The following is a 25,089-nucleotide window of genomic DNA, read 5'->3' as shown; positions in this document are numbered from 1 at the left end:
TTTTTTTTTTTTTTTGCCTCCAAGATGACAATCAAAAAACAATTATTTATTGTGCTAGAAATGCACATGACTCTAATGCAGGGGTGGGCAAACTTTTTGGCCCGAGGGCCACATCTGGGTATGGAAATTGTATGGCGGCCCATGAATGCTCACAAAATTGGGAGTTGGGGTGAGGGAGGGGGTGAGGGCTCCAGCTGGGGTGGTGGGCTCTGGAGTGGGGCCAAAAATGAGTTCAGGGTGTGGGAGGGGGCTCTGGGCTGGGGCAGGGTGTTGGGGTGCAGGGGGTGAGGGCTCTGGCTAGGGGTACGGGCTCTGTGTTAGGGCTGGAGATGAGGGGTTGGGGTGCAGGAAGGTGTTCTGGGCTGGGACCAAGGGGTTCGGAAGGTGGGAGGAGAATCAGGGCTGGGGCAGGGGGTTGGGGCATGGGAGGTGGTCAGGGGTGTAGGCTCCAGGTGGCGCTTACCTCAAGCGGCTCCCAGAAGCAGCGGCATGTCCCCCCTCCAGTTCCTACACAGAGGCGCAGCCACGCGGCTCGGCGCGCTGCCCCTGCAGCTCCTATTGGCCGTGCTTCCAATGGGAGCTGTGGGGACGGTGCTTGGCGTGCGGAGCCACTGGCTGCCCTTACACATAGGAGCTGGAGGGGGAACATGCCACTGCTTCCAGGAGCCATGGGGAGCCACGGCACGCACGGAGCAGGACAAGCCCCCAGCTGGAGCGCCGGAGCGGGGCAATCCCCGGATCCCGCTCACTGGTAGAAACTCGAGGGCCAGATTAAAATATCTGAAGGGACAGATGTGGCCCCCGGGCCGTAGTTTGCCCACCCCTGCTCTAATGCATTGCCAGGAAGGTTTGGATGTATTTAGTGCCTATACATTCTTGTAGAATTTCCCTTACTTTTAATTAATAAGTTGAATAATAAATAATATATGGGAGCATATTGTGCACAGCTGGAATAATGAAGTTGCATTTCTGCATATGTTTTTGATTCTGAATATCATTTTGGTAGTAGAGCATCACAACTGGGTATTTATAGCAAATTTATTAATATTTAGGCAGCTTCTCTGTGCTCTTCTTCAGCATTTCCTGAAGCCCTGTCAATTTATTTTCCACTAGAAGCAAGAGACTGATCAAAAGTAATAGAACATTTGTGCTGTTTAATATCTGAAAAGTGCAGTTACCCAATTAAAATGTTTGTGTACTAAGTACTGAAAGTCTTTTGCAATATGTGTCATGGACTTTAGAAAAGAAGCATCTCTTTATTAAATAAAAATAGCTGCTAAGATGAAGAAATGTACAATGAAAAAAAGTCAGTTTTCATTTCATTTCCAGGGAATCGTGTTTTATCTCAATGTACTTTGTTTTGGCTGTCTTTATGGGCCAAATCATGGTCTTGCAGCTCCCCTTGCTGTGGAGAAATTTAATGCTCTGTGAACTGGCATAAGGAGCTCTAGATGTATCTTCCACTCTGGGAGAGCCATTAAGCCCCGCCTCCTTGGGGTGCAGTCCCAGATTTTTAAGGATGATGGAGAGGCCATAAACATGCACGGAGCCTTCTAAATGCATGCAGGAGGGGCTGACCTCCTCAGCTGACTGACACGCAGCTGAATGGGAACTCAAAGTCCGCATGGAGCAATTGTACTGGCAGAAAACCCAAAATAGAGTTGTCAGAAGGAAGATGTTGCATCAAACATCTAATCTGGGGGAGGGAGAGTAGGGCACCATTCTAGACTCTTCTCTCCTAATACCCCAAGACTAGAGTAGGGGTCTTTAGTAGTAAGTGGACTCCGTTCCCTTTGTCGAGCTCCACTTCTCCCCATGATGCCTCCCCCCAAGATAGCATGACATCCTCAGAATCTATCAGGCTGGTGCAGTCATCATAGGCAGAAGGAATGGGCAAGTCAGCATCTCTATTCCTGCATATCCTAGCCAGCATTTAGCTGTATGTTATTTCATCATTACAGAAACCATTGTTCCAAAAGTATATTTAATGATATTTAAACACTTTTTAAACCCTTGCATAAAATTCCAGCTATTTTGACATCATAAATAGAGGATGAGTGGCTGACAGGGTTCTGTGCATACCCCTGTGTTTATTCTGTGTAGACAAAGGGCCTTCAACACTGAAGGAAAAATATATATGCCAGATATTTAGTGCAAACTTATTTTTGCAAGACAGAGGGGATTGACTGGAGAAAGCCTGGACACACGGAGAACCACGCTGCTATGCACCACTTAGTCTATGCAGGAGAGGAGCCTTGATCCCAACCATACACAGGGATTTTCAGATGTGAGACTCACGGTTTTGCAGCATCAGGATTCCCCTGCTCAAGATAACGGGTGGGCGGGGAACTTTGTGGCCCTCAGATCAAGGTCAGTCAATTCTATGACTTCATGTGGCAGTTGGTTGCCAACTATGATTAGACACAGAAACAGCATATTTCTGCATACCAGCCTTACAGTTAGTGTGGTGATAGACTCAAACATGTATGTATGAAACAATTTATAAAACTCCTCCTTGGTGGTGCATGGTTGTTGTTTTTTGTTTTCAATTTGGATACTTCAGATTCAAAATCAGCTACTTCATGTGAAACTGCAGCCTTACTTCCGAGTTTCTTGGTTTTCTACTTTGTTTTAACTCAAATGTTCTGGAAAAAAATTAGCAATCATGGAAAACGATGATATGTACTTGCAACTTTAATTCAATGTAGCCAAGATTTGTTGGGGCAGAATATATGTAATAACATTGTCGCGCCTCTGAAGAACGGATATATTAATTGTAAATAATTTTAGAACGATGTCTTTAGTTCATCCTTATAAATCAATACATTTCTATTAAAATTGTCTGTTTACCAATGTGTCATATCTGAGGAGAACACGGAAGGAAAAAGGAAGGAAGAAATGGTGTTCTTGTTGGATCAAATGGAGCATTCCATGCTGAAACCTCTAGTCTCAGCATCTCAGCAGGCTGCACCTCCATACTAAGGCTTAAGTCAGCTGCAAACTACTCCTTTTTAGTAAAAACTAGAGGTAGCTTATGGGGCTTCGGTCAAGTTGTGAGAGTAACCTTCAGATGGGCAGTCCTGATCTGTGCCATGATTTTGTTGGTTTTTTATAAATCCTATTTTTATCTCTAGGAATTGCTTACCTTTAAAAATATGGCAATTAAAAAAAACGTAGCAGCTTATGTATGTTGTACTGTGTTTATAGGTTCCAGAAGCCATAAGAAAGTGCCAGCGAGCTGGAATTACAGTCCGCATGGTCACTGGGGACAACATCAATACAGCTCGTGCCATCGCAATAAAGTGTGGAATTATTCATCCAGGAGAAGACTTTCTCTGCATAGAGGGAAAGGAGTTTAACAGGAGGATCCGAAATGAGAAGGGAGAGGTAATTCATGAATTGAATATAAAGTAACTTTCCCCAATGTTATGTTTCAGAAACTATAGTGAAGGATGGAGGAACACACTGTATTTCTCTTCTATTGTGATGTCCCTCACTTCAGTAGACAACGACCAGCCCAGCAGCCTGACCGGAGGGATGGTTCAACTTCCAACACTGCTCCTTTGTTATTTCAATTGCCTCTGATAAACTAGCATGTTACATTTAACTTCTCAGAGAGTTATCTAATCAGTGACACTGTCACATTAGTGCTAACCCAGTTCAGCTCTTTTCTGAACCATATCGGACTGTTTCAAAAAGTACAAATTCAGAAAAGTTCTTTAACCCTCCCCCCCAACAAACGAACCAAAAACCCAACAGCAGGGCTCTCAGAGCTCACTAGCAACTGGCAGCCATACAGAGTCAGCCTCTAAATGCTGCTTCTTAGCTGGAGCTCTGACTTCTCGCATCAAGTCTCACTTAAAATGTGGCTCCATTCTCAGATGAGACTACATAAGTGGTTACACCCAAGCAAACCTACTGAGACAACATGAGGGCAGAACATATAAGGTTTGCTTGTTGGACACTGAGGGCACAATCTGGCCTGCAGAACCTTTTCTCTTGGTGGTGATGTGTGAGATGAAGAACTCAGCTGGGTTTCCAGATCCCAGCTAGAGTTGGCAAGGCTAGCAAACAAACATCTTTCTACTTGTAGACTGAGCACACTCGATCTGGGAGCCTTGAGACCCTGCAGATACAGAACTCCACCTTGCTACTTTTAGAGTCACATTCTGGAGTGGAGCGATTCTGTAAGGCAATAAAAAGGCAACTTCTGTCCCTACCGTGAATCGTACCTACTTCAGCCAGCAATCGAGGCAATTCAGTAAGACAGTGTGGGGGATTCAGTGTCTCATGGCCCTACCTACCCTACCAGTAGTGCTGGCTGTTACCGTCATTTGGCCCATCATTTTGGAGAGCGGTGGCTCCAGATTACCAGTATAGGGGCTGATTCTCCTTTCATACCAGTTTTCAGTGTGAAAAGTGAAAACATTTCTAGGCAGCAAAACAAAGATCCAGATTTGCTTACAACAGGCTGGTGATTGTATTATTATTTTCAGATTGAGCAAGAACGTATTGACAAGATCTGGCCAAAACTACGAGTACTTGCTCGCTCATCTCCCACAGACAAACACACTTTGGTGAAAGGTGAGTGCAAATAATCTGTATGTGTGTGATTATTTATAATAGCCATGGTTGTCTAATGGTGTCACCTAATGTACTTGTTTTTGATATTACAATCCAGACACACAGCAATGTACTGTTGGTAGGGCAGAGTGGAGGGAGGAAGAGGAGGAGCAGGAGCTAGCTGTGTTATTTCTCATGTCACAATTGTTTCACTCATCAGAGAATTAGGCCAGGTCTGTGCTAGAAACTTTTGCTAGTAGATCAATTGTTGGTCAGGGATGTGATTGTTTAACAACATTTCTCTACTAGCAAAAGCCCTAATATTGATGCAGTTATGTAGATATAATAAAATGATTTTTGTGGCCCTAAAGGGGTAGCCGTGTTAGTCTGTATCCACAAAAACTGAATTGGCCTTCAACATTGGTTCTCCATTTGTAAGGTAACTCCCTTCTCTTCATGTGCCAATATATATGCATGTATCTGTAATTTTCACTCCATGCATCTGAAGAAGTGGGTTTTTTATCCACAAAAGCCTATGCCCAAATAAATCTGTTAGTCTTTAAGGTGCCACTGGACTCCTCGTTGTTTTTGTGGAGATAGCTTATTTTGTTTGAGAAAGCGGTATCAGTAAAATGCACTCTTTGGCTTGTATAAACTGTGTCTACATTAGGAGGGTTTACCACTATACCTATACCAGCAAGCCCTTTCCAGTGTTGACAAGGCCTTAGTGATAGGGTAGAAACAGAGGGAAATATGGGGGAGGTGAGGAGAAACCTATGAGAGAGGAGAGAAGGGAAGGGAGGGGAGAGGAAACTCAACAAAAATGGAGAGTTTTTTATTTGTCTTCTTTTGTAATACAGGCGTGTTGTCTAATGATTGGAGCACTGCGCTATGAGGTAGTGTTCTGTTTCCAGCTTTGCCACTGATGACTTCTGTGACCTGGGGGAAGTCACTTAAACTTCCCTTTACATCATCAATAAGATGAATCAAATAATACAGTACCTTAAGGATAATCATTCTATCAAATGCTGGGTAGGCAATTTAGCGTTGATGAACAGGACAAGGGAATTTACTGAAAGGCCACCTGTGCAAGTTTTGACATTTCTTTCTGTGGCTGAGTTTGCAGGTTGACTGCTGAATTCGTAGGAAAAGCACTTGCTTTCTAATGTGGTTCTCAGCAAAATTTCAACATGTATTTAACACATGTAGGTTAAAGTGGTTTCATTTTAAACCAGCTTTTGTTTACTTCATACAGGTGTTTTGAATATGAAAACAGATACAATGCATCCTCCATATTTCCTGTGAATTAGTGTTCCTATGAAGTGATCGCCCATGCCTGGGCATACCCATACTCTTTTACTGCCTGTCTCCTTACCCCTCCTCTTCTCTAGAGTGGCAGACATGGTTTCCCAGGTAGTCACGTCTGTTGTCTTTGTAGTCTAACTGGAAATAACAAAGGAAGTTTCTCTCGCAGGAGTGGTGGAAATACAAATGTGGATTCATTAAAATGTGATTCATTGACTTCTTGTTAGTGCTTGCTTGTCAATATTTTCATTGTGGCTTTTCAGTTTGATTAGAATGTGGCACTGACTGGGACTGGAAGAGCATGTATGCAAGTAAGAGGTACTTAATAAGAAGTAGGAAGAACTAACCGTTGTGAATGAGAGAGGAGCTGTAGATTTTTGATATTTGTATGCAGCTGTCCATAAAGTAAACAAAAACGAGTTGATTAAAAATAACCCACAATTTAAAATACATATATTCAAACTTACCTAAAACCAGCAATACAAGGGTAAGAGCTCTTCTTGCTGAGCTCATTAGGAGAGTGGTTTTTAAACTTTTTAAGCTGAGCCCCCTCTTTAAGTAACAATTTTTGGTTGTGCCCCCCCCCAGACAAAAATACACATAAAGAAGTATGCTTGATAGCCTGCTCATAAATCTAACAGAGACCTTAACACAATTTGAATTAAATTACCTATACCTTTAAGTTTCAAATACACCGATACTTACCAATGGCACAGCCCAGGCTTCCTCAGCAGTGGGCTGCTTCCTTCTACCTTGCATCCAGGCTGCACTGCTAGGGCAGGGCCAATACCTGCCCCTCCCCCCTCAGATTTCCAGGGTGGGGGAAGGCACGTTTGACGGTCTCTGGGGGCAGAGCCAGCACCAGAGGTGGCTTGCTGAGGTGAGTGAGGGTGTGGAGATGGTGCTCCCTCGCCTGGGCCCCACTATGTGGCTGACACAAGCCACCCGGTGTTGCTGCTCGCCCTCCCCCCCGAACTTTCCTCCATGACCCCCAAGAGGGGAGGGGTGCCCCACAGTTTGATAACCTGTGCATTAGGAAGAGAGTCTTTTCATTATACTGATTCCATTCACATGACTAAGTTCTGCCACATTTGCTGTTACATGCAAGGTTACATGTTTTAAAAAGCAGATTCCATTTTGGCATAAAACTGATGTAATTCCCTGATCCCCACTGGCTGTCTGCAGGTTCCAGGTGTATATTTAGGAGTTGGTTTTGACCTATAAAGTGCACTCCCCACCCCACTGCCACAGCTGCAGTCAGCGGAGGCACTCAAGATGGAGTCTCTTTCATGGAAAAGAGAGGTGCTGTTTGCAGGGTGTTGTCCATGGAGGCCCCTCCACTGTGGAGCCAGTGCCTTCCTTGGTCTGAAATCTGAATCTGTTGGTCTTGAGGGCATACTCCAAGGCCTATGTCTACAATCAGGCTGTTGGGATGAATGGCTGTGATACAGGCTGGTATATATGCTATGCGGCATTTGTGGTTGCTCTGATTTAATCTTTGTTAAAGTATTTTCAGATTCAGGGTGAGAAATAGCTTCTGACTCCGTCCTTTTATCCTGTATATTGAACTGATGACACAGGAACTTCGAGTAGAATTTTGAAAAGCATCTAAATGACTTTGGGGAGCATACATCCCATTGTAAATGAACTAGGTCACTTAAGTGCTTTTGAAAACGATGCTCACCCTCCCTCCAGCCTCAGTATGTTGGGTAAAGGAGCCAGAATGTGATGTAAATGATCTCTTAAAGCCCTGGCTCTGGCTAGAAGAGAATTACCCTGACACAGGAACTGAAGTTGATAGCCATAGACTGTCTTCTGAAGACCCTTCCCTCATCCCCTTCTAACCCAGGCATAGGGAATGTGTTGGGGGTGGCAATGGAGATATCCCATCTCCTAGAACTGGAAGGGACCTTGAAAGGTCATTGAGTCCAGCCCGCTGCCTTCACTATCAGGACCAAGTAGTGATTTTGCCCCAGATCCCTAAATGGCCCCCTCAAGGATTGAACTCACAACCCTGGGTTTAGCAGGCCAATGCTCCAACCACTGAGCTATTCCTCCCCTTGCAGCATGATGTGTACTCTGGGCTTCACTGCTGCTTCTCAGAAGATGGATACAAGCAGCTGTAGCTTAGCTTTTCAGGACTAAATTATGCCAGGTGCTGTTTAGGCCCCCAGAACAGCCCAACATTGCAAGGGTGCAAAGGTGGCTTGAAGCCCTCACAAGTTCTGTGCTGCACTTCTAAGATGCAAGACAGAAGCTTACCCTAGAGCCTAATATAGGTGCATGGCTCTAAATTCTAATGGAAGTGTGTATTGGGAGTGTCATAAAATCAAGTAAATAAATTGTTGGAGACTGCCTGTGTGAGTGAATCATGCAGGATTTTCCCCTAAGAGGAAAATCAACAGAGTTGAAGAGTAGTAAGCAACAAAATATTAACAAGATTTACTGTATGTGCAGTATGAGATTTTGAAAGAGATATTTCATTGCAGAATACCTTATATAACTGGTATTGTTGGTAACATTTGAGAGATGATGATGAGGTCAAATGAAAAAACAATTATATTATCCAATGCAGTTTAAGAGCAGCTCTACATTGCTGTGAAATGTTTTTGGGTTATAACACTTTAAGGGCCCTTAAAAGTTACAGGAAATTATTTAAATGTTCACTAGTTCTGGTCCTCTTGCTCTGAAGTACATGTTTCTCAGTCACTTGGGGGATAGAGCGAGTTTTCTCTTTGATGCATTAGGTTCGCTCTAGGGCTAAAAACACACATCACAAAACAAACTTTCATATTTAATTTTTAATGACATACAGCTGCCGGAGGGAGGGAGCACTTTTTTATTTCACTGCCACAATCCTGCCCATCAAAAATCATTTTTATGTAGCATAAGACACTTTTATTATACATTTTTGTTCTTTTGTAATGTTGAGACTCAGAAAGGCATAATTCAGCATTTCAAGTTGGGAAGACACTGCTTTGTTATATATGTAAGGCTGCTCCAAGGCACTAGAGTTTTCAGCTTCCAAAATAGGTTTGAGAAGTTTTTTTCTTGGACATGAAGATAAAATTTATTTCAATCTAGAAATGAATCCTGTGTGTGTGTGTGTGTGTGTGTGTGTATTTTATAATATGTATTCTTTATATAACATGTAGCAGCTCCTCGGTGCCTTGAGCTTACCCTTTAAGGCCTCAGTCTTGTAATTGTATGTTCCCAAATGGGTGTCTGCTCCAGCCCTATTGAAATCAGAGGGTTCTGCATGGGTTCAAGTGTCTGCATCTGCTGATCTGATTGCAGGATAAGGCTCTGCAGTCATATTCTTTTCTGTTTCATTCTAATAGTATGTATTTTTTATATTGGAGCACCAGCCACTTAAATATCACAGTTGTCTGAAAATGTACCCACTGTTGTTACAAGTTACGCCCCCCCCCCCGCCCCAAGGGCCTAAGTCTGCACACACTTAAACACTTAACTTTTTGCATGTGAATAGTCCATGGGACAACTCACATGAGTATGTTTGCAGGATCCAGGTCCTAAAACAAAACTGAAAGATACTAGAGGAAAAATTATTTTCTATATTTTTGTCAGTATACTTCTAGATTTGAAAGTACTCTTGTAAAAGTCAGTTTCACTGTTCTCTCTATAGTCAGTCAGTTTCCCCTATTACATCTGAGAGTCATTCACATAGCAGCAGAGTAAAAAAAAATGTGATGTGATTGTAAAACCACAATAATTGACAGTGGGCCTTGTGGGAAAAAGGGTTTTAACTGTGACTAATTTTAACTATTTTTCAATGAATTTATTTCAAGTTTCCATTTAAGTAAAAGCTCTAAATTATTATTTTATTAACCAAGAGCCTGTAAAAGTTTAAAAGTTAGGAAATGTAGCTAAATTTTAAAGGTTGACATGAGCTGAGCAAATAATTTTAGAAGATATATTTAATACAATTGTTTGTATTAAATTTGTAAAATATAAGAAATATGTATTGGGTGATCCATCATACTGGACCAATAGTACCTAAAGATAAGTGTGCTTTGCATCTTCATATTTCTAGCATTCCTTGTCTCCAGGGCCGGCTCCAGGCACCAGCTTCTCAAGCAGGTGCTTGGGGTGGCCGCTCTGGAGAGGGGCGGCAGGTCCAGGTATTCGGCGGCAATTCGGCGGACGGTCCCTCACTCCGCCTGGGAGTGAAGGACCTCCCGCCGAATTGCCGCCGCAGATCGCGATCGCGGCTTTTTGTTTTGTTTTTTGTTTTGTTTTGGCTGCTTGGGGCGGCCAAAACCCTGGAGCCGGCCCTGCTTGTCTCTCATTGTTTTCAGGTTATTGGCAGACATGAGAAGGGACAACTAAATCCCAATCTGTTCTGTTCTTTTAAAACAAACAGTATCTTACAGATAACTCTAAGGGTGGCATTGCTAATGAGATGCATTAAAATAACGTGGCATTTATGCTGCAATGAAGTGAAACCTGAGGCTCCACTTGTCGATGCTTTTGATCTAAGCAGTAGGTGGAAAGGGGTTTACTTGTAGATGAAATGGAAGACACACTTGCTAACTAATATTCTCTGTAATATGATCCAGAGGGGATTTGATCTAACAGCTCCTTGAAGCCGAGGAGACATGTGAGTTGATATATTTCATTTTAAGTTGTATATGAGATCTTGTTGTCCTGTATTGGAGTAGTAGATGCTTATGGCTGAATACAGATCATGTTGAGGGGTTCGGATCAGAGATATGTAAGAGGAGATAGTTTGGGAAACCACATGACTCTTGGAGTTCTTCTTCCATATCCTGTGGAGCTGTGAGTTAAAACTCTCTATGTAAGCATCTGACTGGACTAAAGCTGTTCGCCATAAACTGTTTTTCTGACTCTAAAAGTGAGCATTTGAAATCAAAATATATTCTTATAGCAACTGGGAACCAATGGAGTTGTAATGAAGCGCCCATTCTCTGAATCAGGTTCCAAACCCTATCGATATTCTTCACTGATCACTGTAACAGCCCCTATAAACACAGTACCATAAATAAGGTTTGCAAACAGTGGCCTCATCACCTTTTCTTGGCGTGAGCCTGCTTTTGTCCTTATTTTCTTTATACAAATATATTTATTATTAATTCTTTTTCTTCAATTATGAAGGGAGACTTTTGCAAACCAGTCGATTTTGATCTTGTACTGAAAATGGCTCATGCTGGTCTCCTGTTATAGGCCATTTCACAATCACTGGCTCTCCACGAAAGATCCCTGACTGCCAACTCTTGTGAGCTTCACCCTCAACTGCATTGTCTTAGATGAGTGCAGCTGTCCAGGCAGGTCATGAATGGAGAATTGGTCCCTGCCCAATGGGAGCTTTAAGCTGTAGACCAGAAACTTGATTGGCTCTATTAGTGAATGATGAAACAGTAAAGGGTTCTGAGCACTGGTCTGAAGTGCTATGGGTGATTGGGAAATGGTCTACTGTGTGCTTTGGAAGCTGGAGTCTCCACCTTCAGTGCCAGGTAGAGTGAATGTTAATGGTTTAATGTGGAAATTGACAAGCAAAGGGATAACTGTGGTAGGTACTAGTCCAAAAGGAAGTGTTAGTTTCTCAGTTTCTTAGTTTTCACCACTGTGGCTATCAGTAACTAGGATTAGCTCTGTAAGTCCCCAATATTTGGTGCTAATTTGTCGAATGGTAGGCAGATGCCCTTGATGAAGGTAGAAAATCAATGTCCTGCAGGCTACTCACAGTATTTCTATTTTCCTACCAAATCACTTTAGTCTTACCTGGGTTAAGTCTGATCTAGCTGTTTTTCGTCCATGTGCTTATCTCTCACTGGCATTTGACACATCTTTGTAATGGCATTAGTGGTATATGTTTAAGTGAAGATGTAAAGATGGGTATTGGCGATAACAGTGTGCATCACCATGACATCACATGCAAATGTTCAAAATAAGATTAAAAAGTCTTGATCTTTACAGGATGCTGCATCTAAGTGTTCTGGAGGATAAGGAGCTGTTTATCACAGTAGTCTGGGTTGTTTTTCAGAGGAATGATTGAAGCCTTCAAGTCCACTCCTGCTAAACCTTGCCAGTGAGTTAGCAGGACCTTGCAATCAACCTATGGAGGCAGAAAAGAGGTAGTAGAATCATATAAGCATTGAGGTTAGGTCTCAGTTCATTACCACTGAGAGGTCAGCGGCTAATGCACTTTATCCTTGCCATGCTTTCACTTTGAGGGGCCCAGGATGTTGGCAGATGTCAGGTGGTGATGGAATTTGGTTTTCAGTACTTTGCAAAGGAACGGTGGGTTCGAGAGACTAACTGCTTCAGTGCTGGGTTTTTAAAAGTATCTTCAAAAATTATTAGATGAACGTTAAAGGATGTGTTAATAACAAGAAGGTGAAGAAAGAAGTGTAAATAACTAAATAGTAAGAGCTAATGGTGTTGCTTATTTGGTTATATCCAAAGCAAATCACTGCACACATTGAAACACAAACTAATCATTAGACCTTATAGAAATCAGAATAAATTAATCATTTATTCAAGTTCTAGTATATATCAAATTTTAGTCAACTGAAATTCGTCAGTATTGACTAGCAGTTTGACTAGCAGATCCTAGTAACTTCAACCATCTGGAGGTCAAGAAATCATAGCCTCATGGAAATTGGTGAAAAGAGTACTTTTTCTTCCAGAAGCATTAGCGAGAAAGAGAAGTGCTGTGATAGGTCCTAGCAAGGAAAATTTTTCTTTTAATCATTTTACATTTTTACCTCCTCTGAGGTTTTTGTTTTTTGTTTTTTTTTGCTTAGTCAGGAAACATCAAAGCCTATTTATCTTGAAATACCTTTCTCCCCAGCCTCTCACTAGTCTCAAAATTCAGTTACAGAATTTTCAGTTACAGTTTGTCTTAGGCAAATGCCACCGGAAGAGTCAATATACTTCAGCTCCCTTTCTAGTCCTTATACTAAAGTTACGTGATTTGTAGACAAGTGAAATGTCATTTCAATGCAGACGGGAATTGTTGGTTTCTTGAGAAAGGGACAGATGATTGCATCCTTCAGGAAGGTTGGAAGATTGCCTTCAGTGATGATTTTAGCCTAGTTGCTCTTTTCTGACTTTTAGTAAGTCTAGAGCAGGGGTAGGCAACCTATGTCACATGTGCCGAAGGCGGCACGCGAGCTGATTTTCAGTGGCACTCATACTGCCCAGGTCCTGGCCACCAGTCCGGGGGGCTCTGCGTTTTAATTTAATTTTAAATTAAGCTTCTTAAACATTTTAAAAACCTTATTTACTTTACATACAACAATAGTTTAGTTATATATTATAGACTTATAGAAAGAGACCTTCTAAAACGTTACAATGTATTACTGGCATGCGAAACCTTAAATCAGAGTGAATAAATGAAGACTTGGCACACCACTTCTGAAAGGTTGCCGATCCCTGGTCTAGAGGAACAATAATTGACTCTGGAAGGAGTGGCAGTACGCTACTCAGAGCTTTCAATGCTTTTAGGTGTATGATACGCCTCAACTTTATCAAGAGTGGTGGGATGGTTATTGCTCCCCAATCTGGGATCATCTACCCCAGATAGTTTATCCAATATTTGAGAGCTTTTCACAAAGGTATACCCTGGGGTATGATGATTGTCTTTTATGGGATCCAAGTTACTGGCGGTTTTGCTATTTGGACCAGTTTTGTCATGATTTTTCTGCTGATTGAATGAGAAGGAAAGTTCTTCACATATCCTTCACAGAAGCTGTGTATTCCTCTAAAGAGTCTATGCAAGTATGCAATGGACTTGGACTGTGTTTCATACCACTGACATTCTTCTTCTCTACCTTGGCCCTACATCTTATATAGTTCAGTTTCATTGACACCACATGATTATATTGTTCCATGACATCATCAGAACCATTGGCATTGCGGAATGACCTCTTTTTCTCTGGTTGCATTCTATTGGTTTATTGATCTAACACCTAAAAGGGTGAACTATTCTGGTTTAGCCATGATATAAATAAAGAGGCTTTTTCTCCAAGGTACCACTGTGTTCCATTTTAATGAGATCATGAAGAAAAGATGGGAATTGCATGCCATACACCAGTTGTGAGACAGGACCAGATGCAGATTAGGAAGGGAAACAAATATAGTTCTGCTAGGCAATACAATGACCATCCTTGGAACTTATTTCCCTTTGTTTACAGCTTTAGAAGATTCCGTATGTCTGTGGTTAATTCTACAAGAGTCTCAACATTCCAGTTCACAGATCATAGAGTTTAAGGCCGGAAGGGAGCACAAGTAATATTATTTTGTTTGTTTTTAAATACTAATTTTTTCATTATAATTTCCCCCCTGGTAAGGGTAGATGTTAGCAGATTTGTACCTGGACTGATAGACTTTCATAACCATTGTGAAAGTCTGAAACCTTGCTAAGATTTCAATACCTATTGAAATAAATGTAATTAAATTAAAAGTGCATTAAAATGCTTCCTTTTTTCTATAAACTGAGTAGTCACAAATAATTCCAGCTGAACGTAGGTATTTTTAACCATAGCACACTATGGAAAATGTATTAATGATGTATTAACGATTAATCATTGAGTTCTCCTTCAGCATCTTTATTATGAAACATAATACATAAAAGTAGTATTATGAGACTGGATTAGTGTAAAATAAAAGGGATTAGGTTCATGTGGTGAAAAGGGAAACTTCCAGGTAGTCTAGACCCTGTTTGTTAATGAAATACAAACAAATGTAATTTCAGGGCTACAAAACTGACTGTGAACAGAAATATTTACATGGTCTCTCTCTTTTTTTTTTTTTTTTTTTGTGAGATTTTTCAATTGAAATTTTTTTTTTTTTCATTTAAATTTTACCCTGATGTTTTGGAAACCCAAACACTGCAGCAGTATTTAAGTGCAGTGTATTCCCAACATTTGCAAGCAGAGTTCCCGATCAGGACAATTAAACCAGTCATGCCCCCTACAATTCCAACATGTGTTGCTAAGGGCCTTTCTCTTTAATTTATATAGCTTCTGCTTCCCTCCCCTTTGGGAAACACAGGTGTAAGATCTTCATATTATGACAGTTGTCTTTTTTCACAGATTCATGATTCCAATGCCAGAAGGGACCATTGTGATCATCTAATCTAACCTCTTGTATAACACAGGCCATAGAACTTTCCCAAAATAATTCCTAGAGCATAACCTTTAGAAAAAAAAAAACATCCAATCTTGATTTTAAAAATTGCCAGTGATGGGGAATACACCATGAGCTTTGGTAAATTATTCTAATGGTTAATTACTCTCACTGTTAAAAATGTATCTTATTTCCAGTGTGAATTTGTCTAACTTCAAGTTCCTCGTGTTATACCTTTCTTTGCTAGATTGAAGAGCCCATTTTCAAATATTTGTTCCCCATGTAGGTACTTTAAGACTGTGATCAAGTCACCCCTTAATCTTCTCTTTGTTAAACTTGCTAAATTTTGTTCCTTGAATCTTTCACTATAAGGCATCTTTTCTAATCCTTTAATCATTCTTGTGGCTCTTCTCTGAACCCTCTCCAGTTTTTCAACATCCTTCTTGAATTGTGGACACCAGAACTAGAAACAGTTTTCTGACAGAGGCCACGGCAGTGCCAAATACAGAAGTAAAATAACCTCTCTATTTCTTGAGAATCCTCTATTCATGCATCCAAGGATCGCATTAGCCCAATTGGCCACAGCATCACACTGGAAGTTCACGTTCCGTGCTTTGTTGGGCAGTGACACAGTTAATAATGTTTACATATAAAATACCATTATATGCATTTGACTAAGCTCTCATTGAAATGGACTGGACATTTCACATCCCAGTTATTGTTTCAGGCTCTCTGCAAACTCAGGTATAATTCTCTTCATGTTTTGAATATTTAATTACAGTAACTAGAAACTTTTTTTTTTTAAATGAAAGAACAGCAACTGAGAGAGGAGTTCAGCCCTCCCTTACCTGTCAGCCCCCAGCTAGTCCTTTATGGATGTGCCCTGCATTTTGAGAAACACTACACTAGAGTATGACAAAAGAAACATAATCAACTATAAAAAAACTAATGAAACTTTGTATTTATTAATTTATGGTAGCATCCATGATGGGTCAGTCACCTTCCATCACATTAAGATGACAGAAATGACAACAGAGACCAAGGAAATGGGAACAAATAGTAGGGATTACTTATGCAAGCCAACTAGAAGTACTGCAGGAGAATGGCAGAAGTGGGTCTCTGAGGGGGATTTAAACTGACTCATCTAGTTTCACCATCCAAGCTGGTTTAAGTGGAAAGGTTAAAGTAAAATCAGTTAAAATAAAAGCTAGTTTTAATAATCTGGGAAGTTGTTAACACAAATAAAGACTTTGCATCTGATTCTTCTTACATTTAAATTGGTGATAAAACTCCCATTCTTCAATGGGAGGAGGAGAAAACACTAGTTTTGAAATACAGTCTATGGATGTTGGGTAAAATTGTCAAAAGTGCTTCCATCTCATTGAAAATCAATGGACTCAATGCCTCGGTGTGTAAGTGTTTTTTTGAAAAGGAGAGTTAGACTCCTAAGTCGCTCAAATGCTTCTGTAAATGTTACCCTTTATCTGGACAGTGTCCTCCTTCATTTGGTCATTTAGGGGAATGGTTATTTTTGTATAGTTAGGCGCCAGGCTATTATATCTCCTTTGGGCTCATTCAGTGTCTGATCTAGCACAATACGCCTCAGTGTGACGGAATTCCTATTTGCAGTCTGTAATAAAACATTGTCTTAAATGATATCTCAATGATTAATAACAACAATAAGCCTTATTAGTGAATTAGTATCACCTTTAATATTAAAGATATAGCATATTCATAGAGTCATAGACGTCAAGGTCAGAAGGGACCATCATGATCGTCTAATCTCACCTCCTCCACAATGTAAACCACAGAATCTCATTCACCCACTCCTGTATCAAACCCCTAACCTATGTCTGAGCTATTGAAGTCCTCAAATCATGGTTTAAAGACTTCAAGGTGCAGCGAATCCTCTAGCAAGTGACCTGTGCCCCACGCTGCAGAGGAAGGCGAAAAACCCCCAGGGTCTCCGCCAATCTGCCCTGGAGGAAAATTCCTTCCCGACCCCAAATATGGCAGTCAGCTAAACCCTGAGCATGTGGGCAAGACTCACCAGCCAGACACCCAGGAAAGAATTCTCTGTAGTAACTCAGATCCCACCCCATCGACCATCCCATCACAGGCCATTGTGCATATTTACTGCGAATAATCAAAGATCAATTAATTGCCAAAATTAGGCTATCCCATCATACCAACCCCTCCATAATCTTATCAAGCTTAGTCTTGAAGCCAGATATGTCTTTTGCCCCCACTGCTCCCCTTGGAAGGCTGTTCCAGAACTTCGCTCCTCTGATGGTTAGAAACCTTTGTCTAATTTCAAGTCTAAACTTCCCGATGGCCAGTTTATATCCATTTGTTCTTGTGTCCACATTGGTAGTGAGCTTAAATAATTCCTCTCCCTCCCTGGTATTTATCCCTCTGATATATTTATAGAGAGCAATCATATCTCCCCTCAGCCTTCTTTTGGTTAGACTAAACAAGCCAAGCTCTTTGAGTCTTCTTTCATGAGACAGGTTTTCCATTCCTCGGATTATCCTAGTAGCCCTTCTCTGTACCTGTTCCAGTTTGAATTCATCCTTCTTAAACATGGGAGACCAGAACTGCACACAGTATTCCAGATGAGGTCTCACCAGTGCCATGTATAAAGGTACTAACACCTCCTTATCTCTACTGGAAATACCTCACCTGATGCATCCCAAGACCGTATTAGCTTTTTTCACGGCCATATCACTTTGGCGGCTCATAGTCATCCTGTGATCAACCAATACTCCGAGGTCCTTCTCCTCCTCTGTTACTTCCAACTGATGAGTCCCCACCTTATAACAAAAATTCTTTTTATTAATCCCTAAATGCATGACCTTGCACTTTTCACTATTAAATTTCATCCTATTACTATTACTCCAGTTTACAAGGTCATCCAGATCTTCCTGTATGATATCCCCGTCCTTCTCTTTATCCACAAACTTTATTAGGAGACTCCCACTTTTTGTGCCAAGGTCAGTAATAAAAAGATTAAATAAGATTGGTCCCAAAACCGATCCCTGAGGAACTCCACTAGTAACCTCCCTCCAGCCTGACAGTTCACCTTTCAGTATGACCCATTGTAGTCTCCCCTTTAACCAATTCCTTATCCACCTTTCAATTTTCATATCACCGTCTTTTCCAATTTAACTAATAATTCCCCATGTGGAACCATATCAAATGCCTTACTGAAATCGAGGTAAATTAGATCCACTGTGTTTCCTTTGTCTAAGAAATCTGTTACCTTCTCAAAGAAGGAGATCATGTTGGTTTGGCACGATCTACCTTGTATCTATGTTGTATTTTGTCCCAGTTACTATTGACCTCAATGTCCTTAACGTCTTTTTCCTTCAAATTTTTTTCCAAGACCTTGCATACTACAGATGTCAAACTAACAGGCTTGTAGTTACCCGGATCACTTTTTTTCCCTTTCTTAAAAATAGGAACTATGTTAGCAATTCTCCAGTCATATGGTACAACCCCTGAGTTTACAGATTCATTAAAAACGTCTTGCTAATGGGCTTGCAATGTCATGTGCCAGTTCCTTTAATATTCTTGGATGAAAATTATCTGGGCCCCCCGATTTAGTCCCATTAAGCTGTTCAAGTTTGGCTTCTACCTAGGATGTGGTAATATCTACCTCCATATCCTCATTCCCTTTTGTCATCCTGCTATTATTCCTAAGCTCCTCATTAAAGACTGAGGCAAAGTATTTGTTTAGATCAGGGGTCGGCAACCTTTCAGAAGTGGTGTGCCGAGTCTTCATTTATTCACTCTAATTTAAGGTTTCGCGTGCCGGTAATACATTTTAACATAGAAGGTCTCTTTCTATAAGTCTATATTATATAACTAAACTATTGTATGTAAAGTAAACAAGGTTTTCAAAATGTTTAAGAAGCGTCATTTAAAATTAAATTAAAATGCTGATCTTATGCCACCAGCCTGCTCAGCTCACTGCCAGCCTGGGGTTCTGTTCACCTAGTCCAGCAGCGGGCTGAGCAGGGCCTATGGCCGCGACCCTAGACCTCGGGGGGGGGGGGGAGGGGTCAGGTCAGAGGGCTGTGGGCTGTGGGGGGTGCAGGGCAGAAGGCCAGGTGTGTGTTGGGGTGGGGTTCAGGGCAGAGGGCTGGGGTGTGTGGGGGATGCAGGGCAGAAGGCTGGGGTGCTTGGCTCGTGGGGGTGCTCCCAGCCCCCTGCCCTGAGTGCCACTCAGGGCAGGGGGCTGGAAGGGATATGCCCTGTTCCACCCCCTTCCCCCAGGCTCCATTCCTACCTCTCTCTGCATCCTCTACGGAGCTGTGTGCACGCTGCCACTCTTCCCCCTCGCTAGGGCCATCAGCTGATTGGCGCAGGGATGGAGAGGAGGAGGGCAGGAAAGCACCATGCTCGGGGAAGAAGCGGGGGAGGGGGAAGCTTGGCTGCTGCAGAACCAAGCTTCTGCCTCCTGCCCCCGCAGGGGAGAGCAGTCGGCGGGGGGGCTAAGTGGGGCTGGGGGTCGGGACTGCGGCAGGGAGCTGCGTGCCACTCAAAATCGGCTCACGTGCCGTGTTTGGCACTCGTGCCGTAGGTTGCCGACCCCTGGTTTAGATATTGGGCCATGCCTAAATTATCCTTAACCTCCACTCCATCCTCAGTGTTTAGCAGTCCCACTTCTTCTTTCTTTGTTTTCTTCTTATTTATATGGCTATAGAACTTTTTACTATTGGTTTTAATTCCCTATGCAAGGTCCAACTCTACATGGCTTTTGGCCTTTCTCACTTTTCCCCTACATGTTCTGACCTCAATAAGGTAGCTTTTCTTGCTAATCACTCCTATCTTCCACTCCTTGTAGGCTTTCTGCTTTTTCTTAATCACCTCTCTGAGATGCTTGCTCATCCAGCTTGGTCTACAACTCCTGCCTATGAATTTTCTCCCCTTTCTTGGGATGCAGGCTTCTGATAGTTTCTGCAACTTTGACTTGAAGTAATTCCAGGCCTCCTCCACCTTTAGATCCACAAGTTCTTCAGTCCAATCCACTTCTCTAACTAATTTCCTTAATTTTTTTAAGTTAGCCCTTTCTATTTTTGTTTATCCTTCCATTTAGTTTGAACTGAATTAACTCATGATTGCTTGAACCAAGGTTGTCCCCTACAACCATTTCTTCTATGAGGTCTTCACTACTCACCAAAACCAAATCTGAAATGGCATCTCCTCTTCTTGGTTCAGCAACTACTTGGTGAAGGAATCCATCAGCTATCGCATCCAGGAAAATCTGAGCCCTATTATTATTACTAGCATATGTCCTCCAGTCTATAGCTGAGAAGTTAGTCTCCCATGATCACACAATTCTCATTAGTATTTACTTCATTAAAAAACATTAAAGAGGTCTCTATCCATATCCAAATCAGATCCCGGTGGTCTATAGCACACCCCAACCACTATCCCAGGGGAGGCTCTAAGATTTCTTCCCCAATGTGATTTTTGCCCAGACAGACTCAGTCTTATCCATTCCATCCCTTCTTATTTCTTTACAGTCCATCTCATCATTGATATACAATGCTACTCCACTATCTCTGCCTTTATTTCTGTCTTTCCTAAACAGCACATACCCTTCAGTACCTGTACTCCAGTCATGACTACTATTCCACCTTGTTTCTGTTATCCTTATAATATCTGGTTTCACTTCCTGCACCAATAACTCTAGCTTCTCAATTTTGTTACCTACGCTTGCATTGGTGTACAAACATCTTAATTTTTGCTGTTTGGCTTCGCTCACATTCTTTACCCGATTAGGCACTGACATTTTACCACCAGTATCACATATTAGACTGGTATCTACACTACCCTTCCTCCTTAAGGGCATTCTCCTACCCACAGTTGTATCCTTTCTTACTTCGTTTTCTTCCCTCACAATGTTAAAATCTGGCGTGGAGATTACCTGGACATGTCCCCCAAATTCCTAGTTTAAAGCTCTCTTAATCAGTTGTGCCAGCCTCTATCCTAAAAGTCTATTTCCCTCCCTACTCAGGTGAAGTCCATCCCGAGAGAACAGTCCTCTGTCCATGAATGCCTCCCAGTGGCCATACATCCCAAAGCCCTCCTTATAGCACCACTGCCTGAGCCATCTGTTGATCATCATAATCTTGTCACACCTTTGTTGCCCTGCTCTAGAAACGGGCAGAATCCCACTGAAGATCACATGAGCCTTGATTTCCTTAAGCCTCTTTCCCAGCCTGGCATAGTCTCCCTTGATACGTTCCAGCGAGAATCTAGCCGTATCATTTCTTCCCACATGAAGCTCAATCAGTGGATTCTTTCCCGCTCCTGTTAGGATCCTCTTTAGCCTCAGGTCCACATTCCATATTTTAGCACCCGGCAGACAGCACATCCTTCTGTTCTCTGGATCAGCTCTGGTTACAGGCCTGTCTATTCGTTTTAATAAGGAGTCCCCAATCATGTAGACCTGCCTTTACCTGGTGATGGTGCGATTCTCTGGTCTATCCCCTGTTCCCTCTGGCTGCAAGTCCTCTCGATTCCTATTCACCCTTGCAATCCTCTGCAACCCATCCTGTATCCTCCTGGGGCTCATATTTGGTGTTGTTATCTCCATTGACTCTTCCCCTCTTCCTATAGAACTAGCTGCTCTTCTCTTCTTCCTTGCCCTCTCACCTTCAGTGACCACCTGCTGTGCCCCTTCATCATTTTCCAACTCCGCAAACCTGTTCCTTAGCTCTATTTCTCCTTCACTAGCCCGTCTTTTCCTCTGCCTTGTTCTCTTAGTCACATGCCTCCACTGTCCACTTTCCTCACCCAGCAGTCTCCCCTCAGAGTTCTTTGGTCCTGCTTCCATTTGCAAGTCTGAGCTTTCCCCTTCAGCCTCTTCATGTCTTTGCTCCATCATCTTTTCGAACCCCCTTCTAAACTCAACCAGAGTTTCCACTTGCATCTCCAATCCTCGGATTTTTTCTTCCATCAGCTCTATCAGGCGGCACTTCATGCAGACAAAACTCTTTTCAGGTACCCCCTCCAGGATCATGTACATGCCGCAGCTTGCACATCCAGTCATCTTCATTGTGTCTTCCACTGCTTGGGTCACTACCACTGCTGCCTCTGTATCTGTCATAGCCTTCCCACCTAAATCCTGTTAGTCTGGGAAACACAAACCAAAACAAACCCCCAACGAGCACCACAACACTGCCAGAACACCCCACACTCCCTTCACTAGCCTGTGTTTTCCTCTGCCTGGTTCTCCTAGTCTTCCACCCCCAAACTCCCCTCCAACAGAACTCCCACTCAAACTCCCCTGTTTACAGCTCTGTTTGCTGGCTCTGGTGCCGCTGCAGCTGTCTGTGATTAATAGCAATAATAAGCCTTATTTGTGAATTAGTATCACCTTTAATATTAAAGATATAGCATATTGTTCTGTATTACAGAAAGATCTTGATGTTCAATATAACAAAATTTGCAAAGTTTGCTTTATATACAATAAACATAGCATACACACATGTGGTTCAATTAACTAGTAATTATTAGATCCTATAATCTAAGAGATTTAACTCTGTGACTTTGCTTAAATAGCAATGCAGGCCTTAATTATAGCATTTTTTTCAGCATGTGTATCAAAGGCAATAAACAAAACTAATCATATACTCCAAATTAAATTTGGAAATGAAACTTAGTGTAATGATGATCTTATGACTAAAGTATAGTGTTTCTTGTGTGACCTCCGGCAAGTAATTTAATATAACTCCCTCAGTCTCCCCACCTGTAGAGTGTGGAAAATACTTTCCTATTTCATCAGGGTGAGATGAGACTGAATTCATTCATGTTCTAAAACATTTTAAGGTCCTTGGAAGGAAGTAACTAGAGAAATACGAACCATTATTATTACTTGTACTTCTAGTATACTAAAATATATTACTTCAGAATTTTTTTATTTAGTTGATATTGCTTTATTCGTCACTTCGGTACTTGGCAAAGCTGAATATGTCTCAGGAAAATCCTAATATAGCTCCAGAAAATAGCAGTCATCACTGCTGTTTTGGTCTGTAGGCTAAACTTTCCTGGAGACATCCCAAAAAATCAGATGTGCCAATGAAGGCTTGGATTTAGGAAAGCACGTATGTCTGTCTTAAGTTGTTGCTTAAGTCTGTCCTCATTCAGCAAGGCACTTAAACACATACTCAAGTCCCATTACAGTTAATGGGGCCTCAGTGGATTGGAGCCTCAATGGATTCTATTGGGAAACCAGATTTCAAATAGTAGAAAGCTTCATCTTTCACAAGGAAGCACATAATGGGCTGATCCTGTTCCTATTGAAACTTATGAGAGTTTTGCCAATGACTTTATTGGGTGCCGGATCAGTCCCCATATGATCCTCCGTAACGATGGCAGGAGTCACTTACATCGGGGGAGGGATAGCTCAGTGGTTTGAGCATTGGCCTGCTAAACCCAGGGTTGTGAGTTCAATCCTTGAGGGGGCCATTTGGGGATTTAGTTGGGGATTGATCCTGCTTTGAGCAGGGGGTTGGACTAGATGATCTCCTGAGGTCCCTTCCAACCCTAATAATCTATGATTCTATGATTCTATGACATGGCTTACTACGTTGTTTTCCCTGGGAACTAAATCTGTATTCTCCGTGGGGGTCCATGACACGTCAGCCAGATATTTTGCTTCAGAATGGAGCCTCTTATTCTGAAGGTGAATATTCTATGTATCGTCGATATATTTTGCAGGTATTATTGACAGCACGCAGGTGGAGCAGAGGCAGGTTGTTGCAGTGACTGGTGATGGAACCAATGATGGACCAGCACTTAAAAAAGCCGATGTTGGCTTTGCAATGGTATGACCCTGAACATAGACAATTGTCACTTTATTTGCATCATAGATTTGCTTAAAGGGAGTTTTTCTGTTTATATAACACATGAAGTGAAATGGTCCAGTGATTGTTCATTTAGTGAAGCGAGAAGCATGTGGAAAAGTTTCTGTTTTCTGGAAATGGCTGTAATCAGTACGTCAACAGTTTTAATGCAGTTTCAGAATCCACTATTACACATTGTGATAAACAGAGGAGTTTCGCTTGGCTGATTTTTGGAAGAATCTTCTCAAAATAAATATTGAAAATATGCAGAATGTGGATGCTAGTAGAGGAAAGTGCATTCAGTGTTCTGCGTGATAGCAAGGTGGAGCAGGAAGAACACTCTCCAATTTAATAAGACATTATTTTGACTTGGTAAAAATCCACCCCCAAATACAATTTACTAGTCCCCCAACATTTTGTGGCACTACTGCAACAGCATCTGAAAACATAAGAAATTGACGGCATAATAGATGCTGAATTCAATTTGAGCTGTGCAATTCCAGTTTGTACTGGCAATTCTATATATGCATATTTTAAAAAAAAACATCAGAACTCCAGTGACACATGGATGTTCGCTTCCTTATTCAGCATCAGTTGCTATCATAAAATACTCAAATAGCTCATCACAAGGTGTTCCCTTGCTCTCTATCGGCATACACCAACAAACCTATTATCCAACATGTCCAAGACACTGCATGTACTCACCAAATATTATTTCTTCATTCTGTGGTCAAAGCATAAATGTGCAGTGGGAAGGGATGTCCAAAGATCTGTTTTCTAACTACTGCTTTTTCTTTCCCATAACTAATTTTTATTATAATTTTCTGCACATTTTTTCCAGGGTATTGCGGGTACTGATGTTGCAAAGGAAGCCTCAGATATTATCTTGACGGATGATAATTTCAGTAGCATTGTGAAGGCTGTAATGTGGGGCCGTAACGTCTATGATAGCATCTCCAAGTTCCTACAGTTCCAACTTACTGTTAACGTTGTGGCTGTGATTGTGGCTTTCACTGGGGCATGTATTACACAGGTAAGCTGAGTCGCAGAGATGACATGAAGCAGGGATACTGGACTGCTTGATAATCCAAAGAGCCAAATACTCAATTTCAACAGATGCTTTCAACTGGTCACCATTATATTCTTAATTTCTACAGTATTGTTAGCATGCATTTTTTTCTGGGTAATAAGTTTGGGAATCATTAGTTACATGTCAGAGTTACATCTGGAATCATGCATTTTATCAGTC

At 41.8% G+C, this 25,089-nt stretch overlaps 1 protein-coding gene across 6 annotated transcripts in view; it reads left to right on the top strand.

The window, feature by feature from the left end:
- ATP2B2 (ATPase plasma membrane Ca2+ transporting 2) overlaps positions 1-25,089 on the top strand; it is a 347,317-nt gene that overhangs the window by 275,455 nt on the left and 46,773 nt on the right. For all 6 annotated transcript variants that reach the window (XM_024193613.2, XM_024193612.2, XM_024193610.2 and 3 more), the window contains 4 exons: positions 3,208-3,387; positions 4,497-4,584; positions 23,716-23,822; positions 24,682-24,873. In XM_024193613.2, coding sequence (XP_024049381.2) covers positions 3,208-3,387; positions 4,497-4,584; positions 23,716-23,822; positions 24,682-24,873 — 567 coding nt within the window. The remainder of the gene's footprint in view (positions 1-3,207; positions 3,388-4,496; positions 4,585-23,715; positions 23,823-24,681; positions 24,874-25,089) is intronic.

Source organism: Terrapene carolina, unplaced genomic scaffold (genome assembly GCF_002925995.2).
Source record: "Terrapene carolina triunguis isolate 2854851 unplaced genomic scaffold, T_m_triunguis-2.0 Scaffold232, whole genome shotgun sequence".
Taxonomy (NCBI): Eukaryota; Metazoa; Chordata; order Testudines; family Emydidae; genus Terrapene; species Terrapene triunguis.
This window is presented reverse-complemented; position numbering and strand designations above follow the sequence as displayed.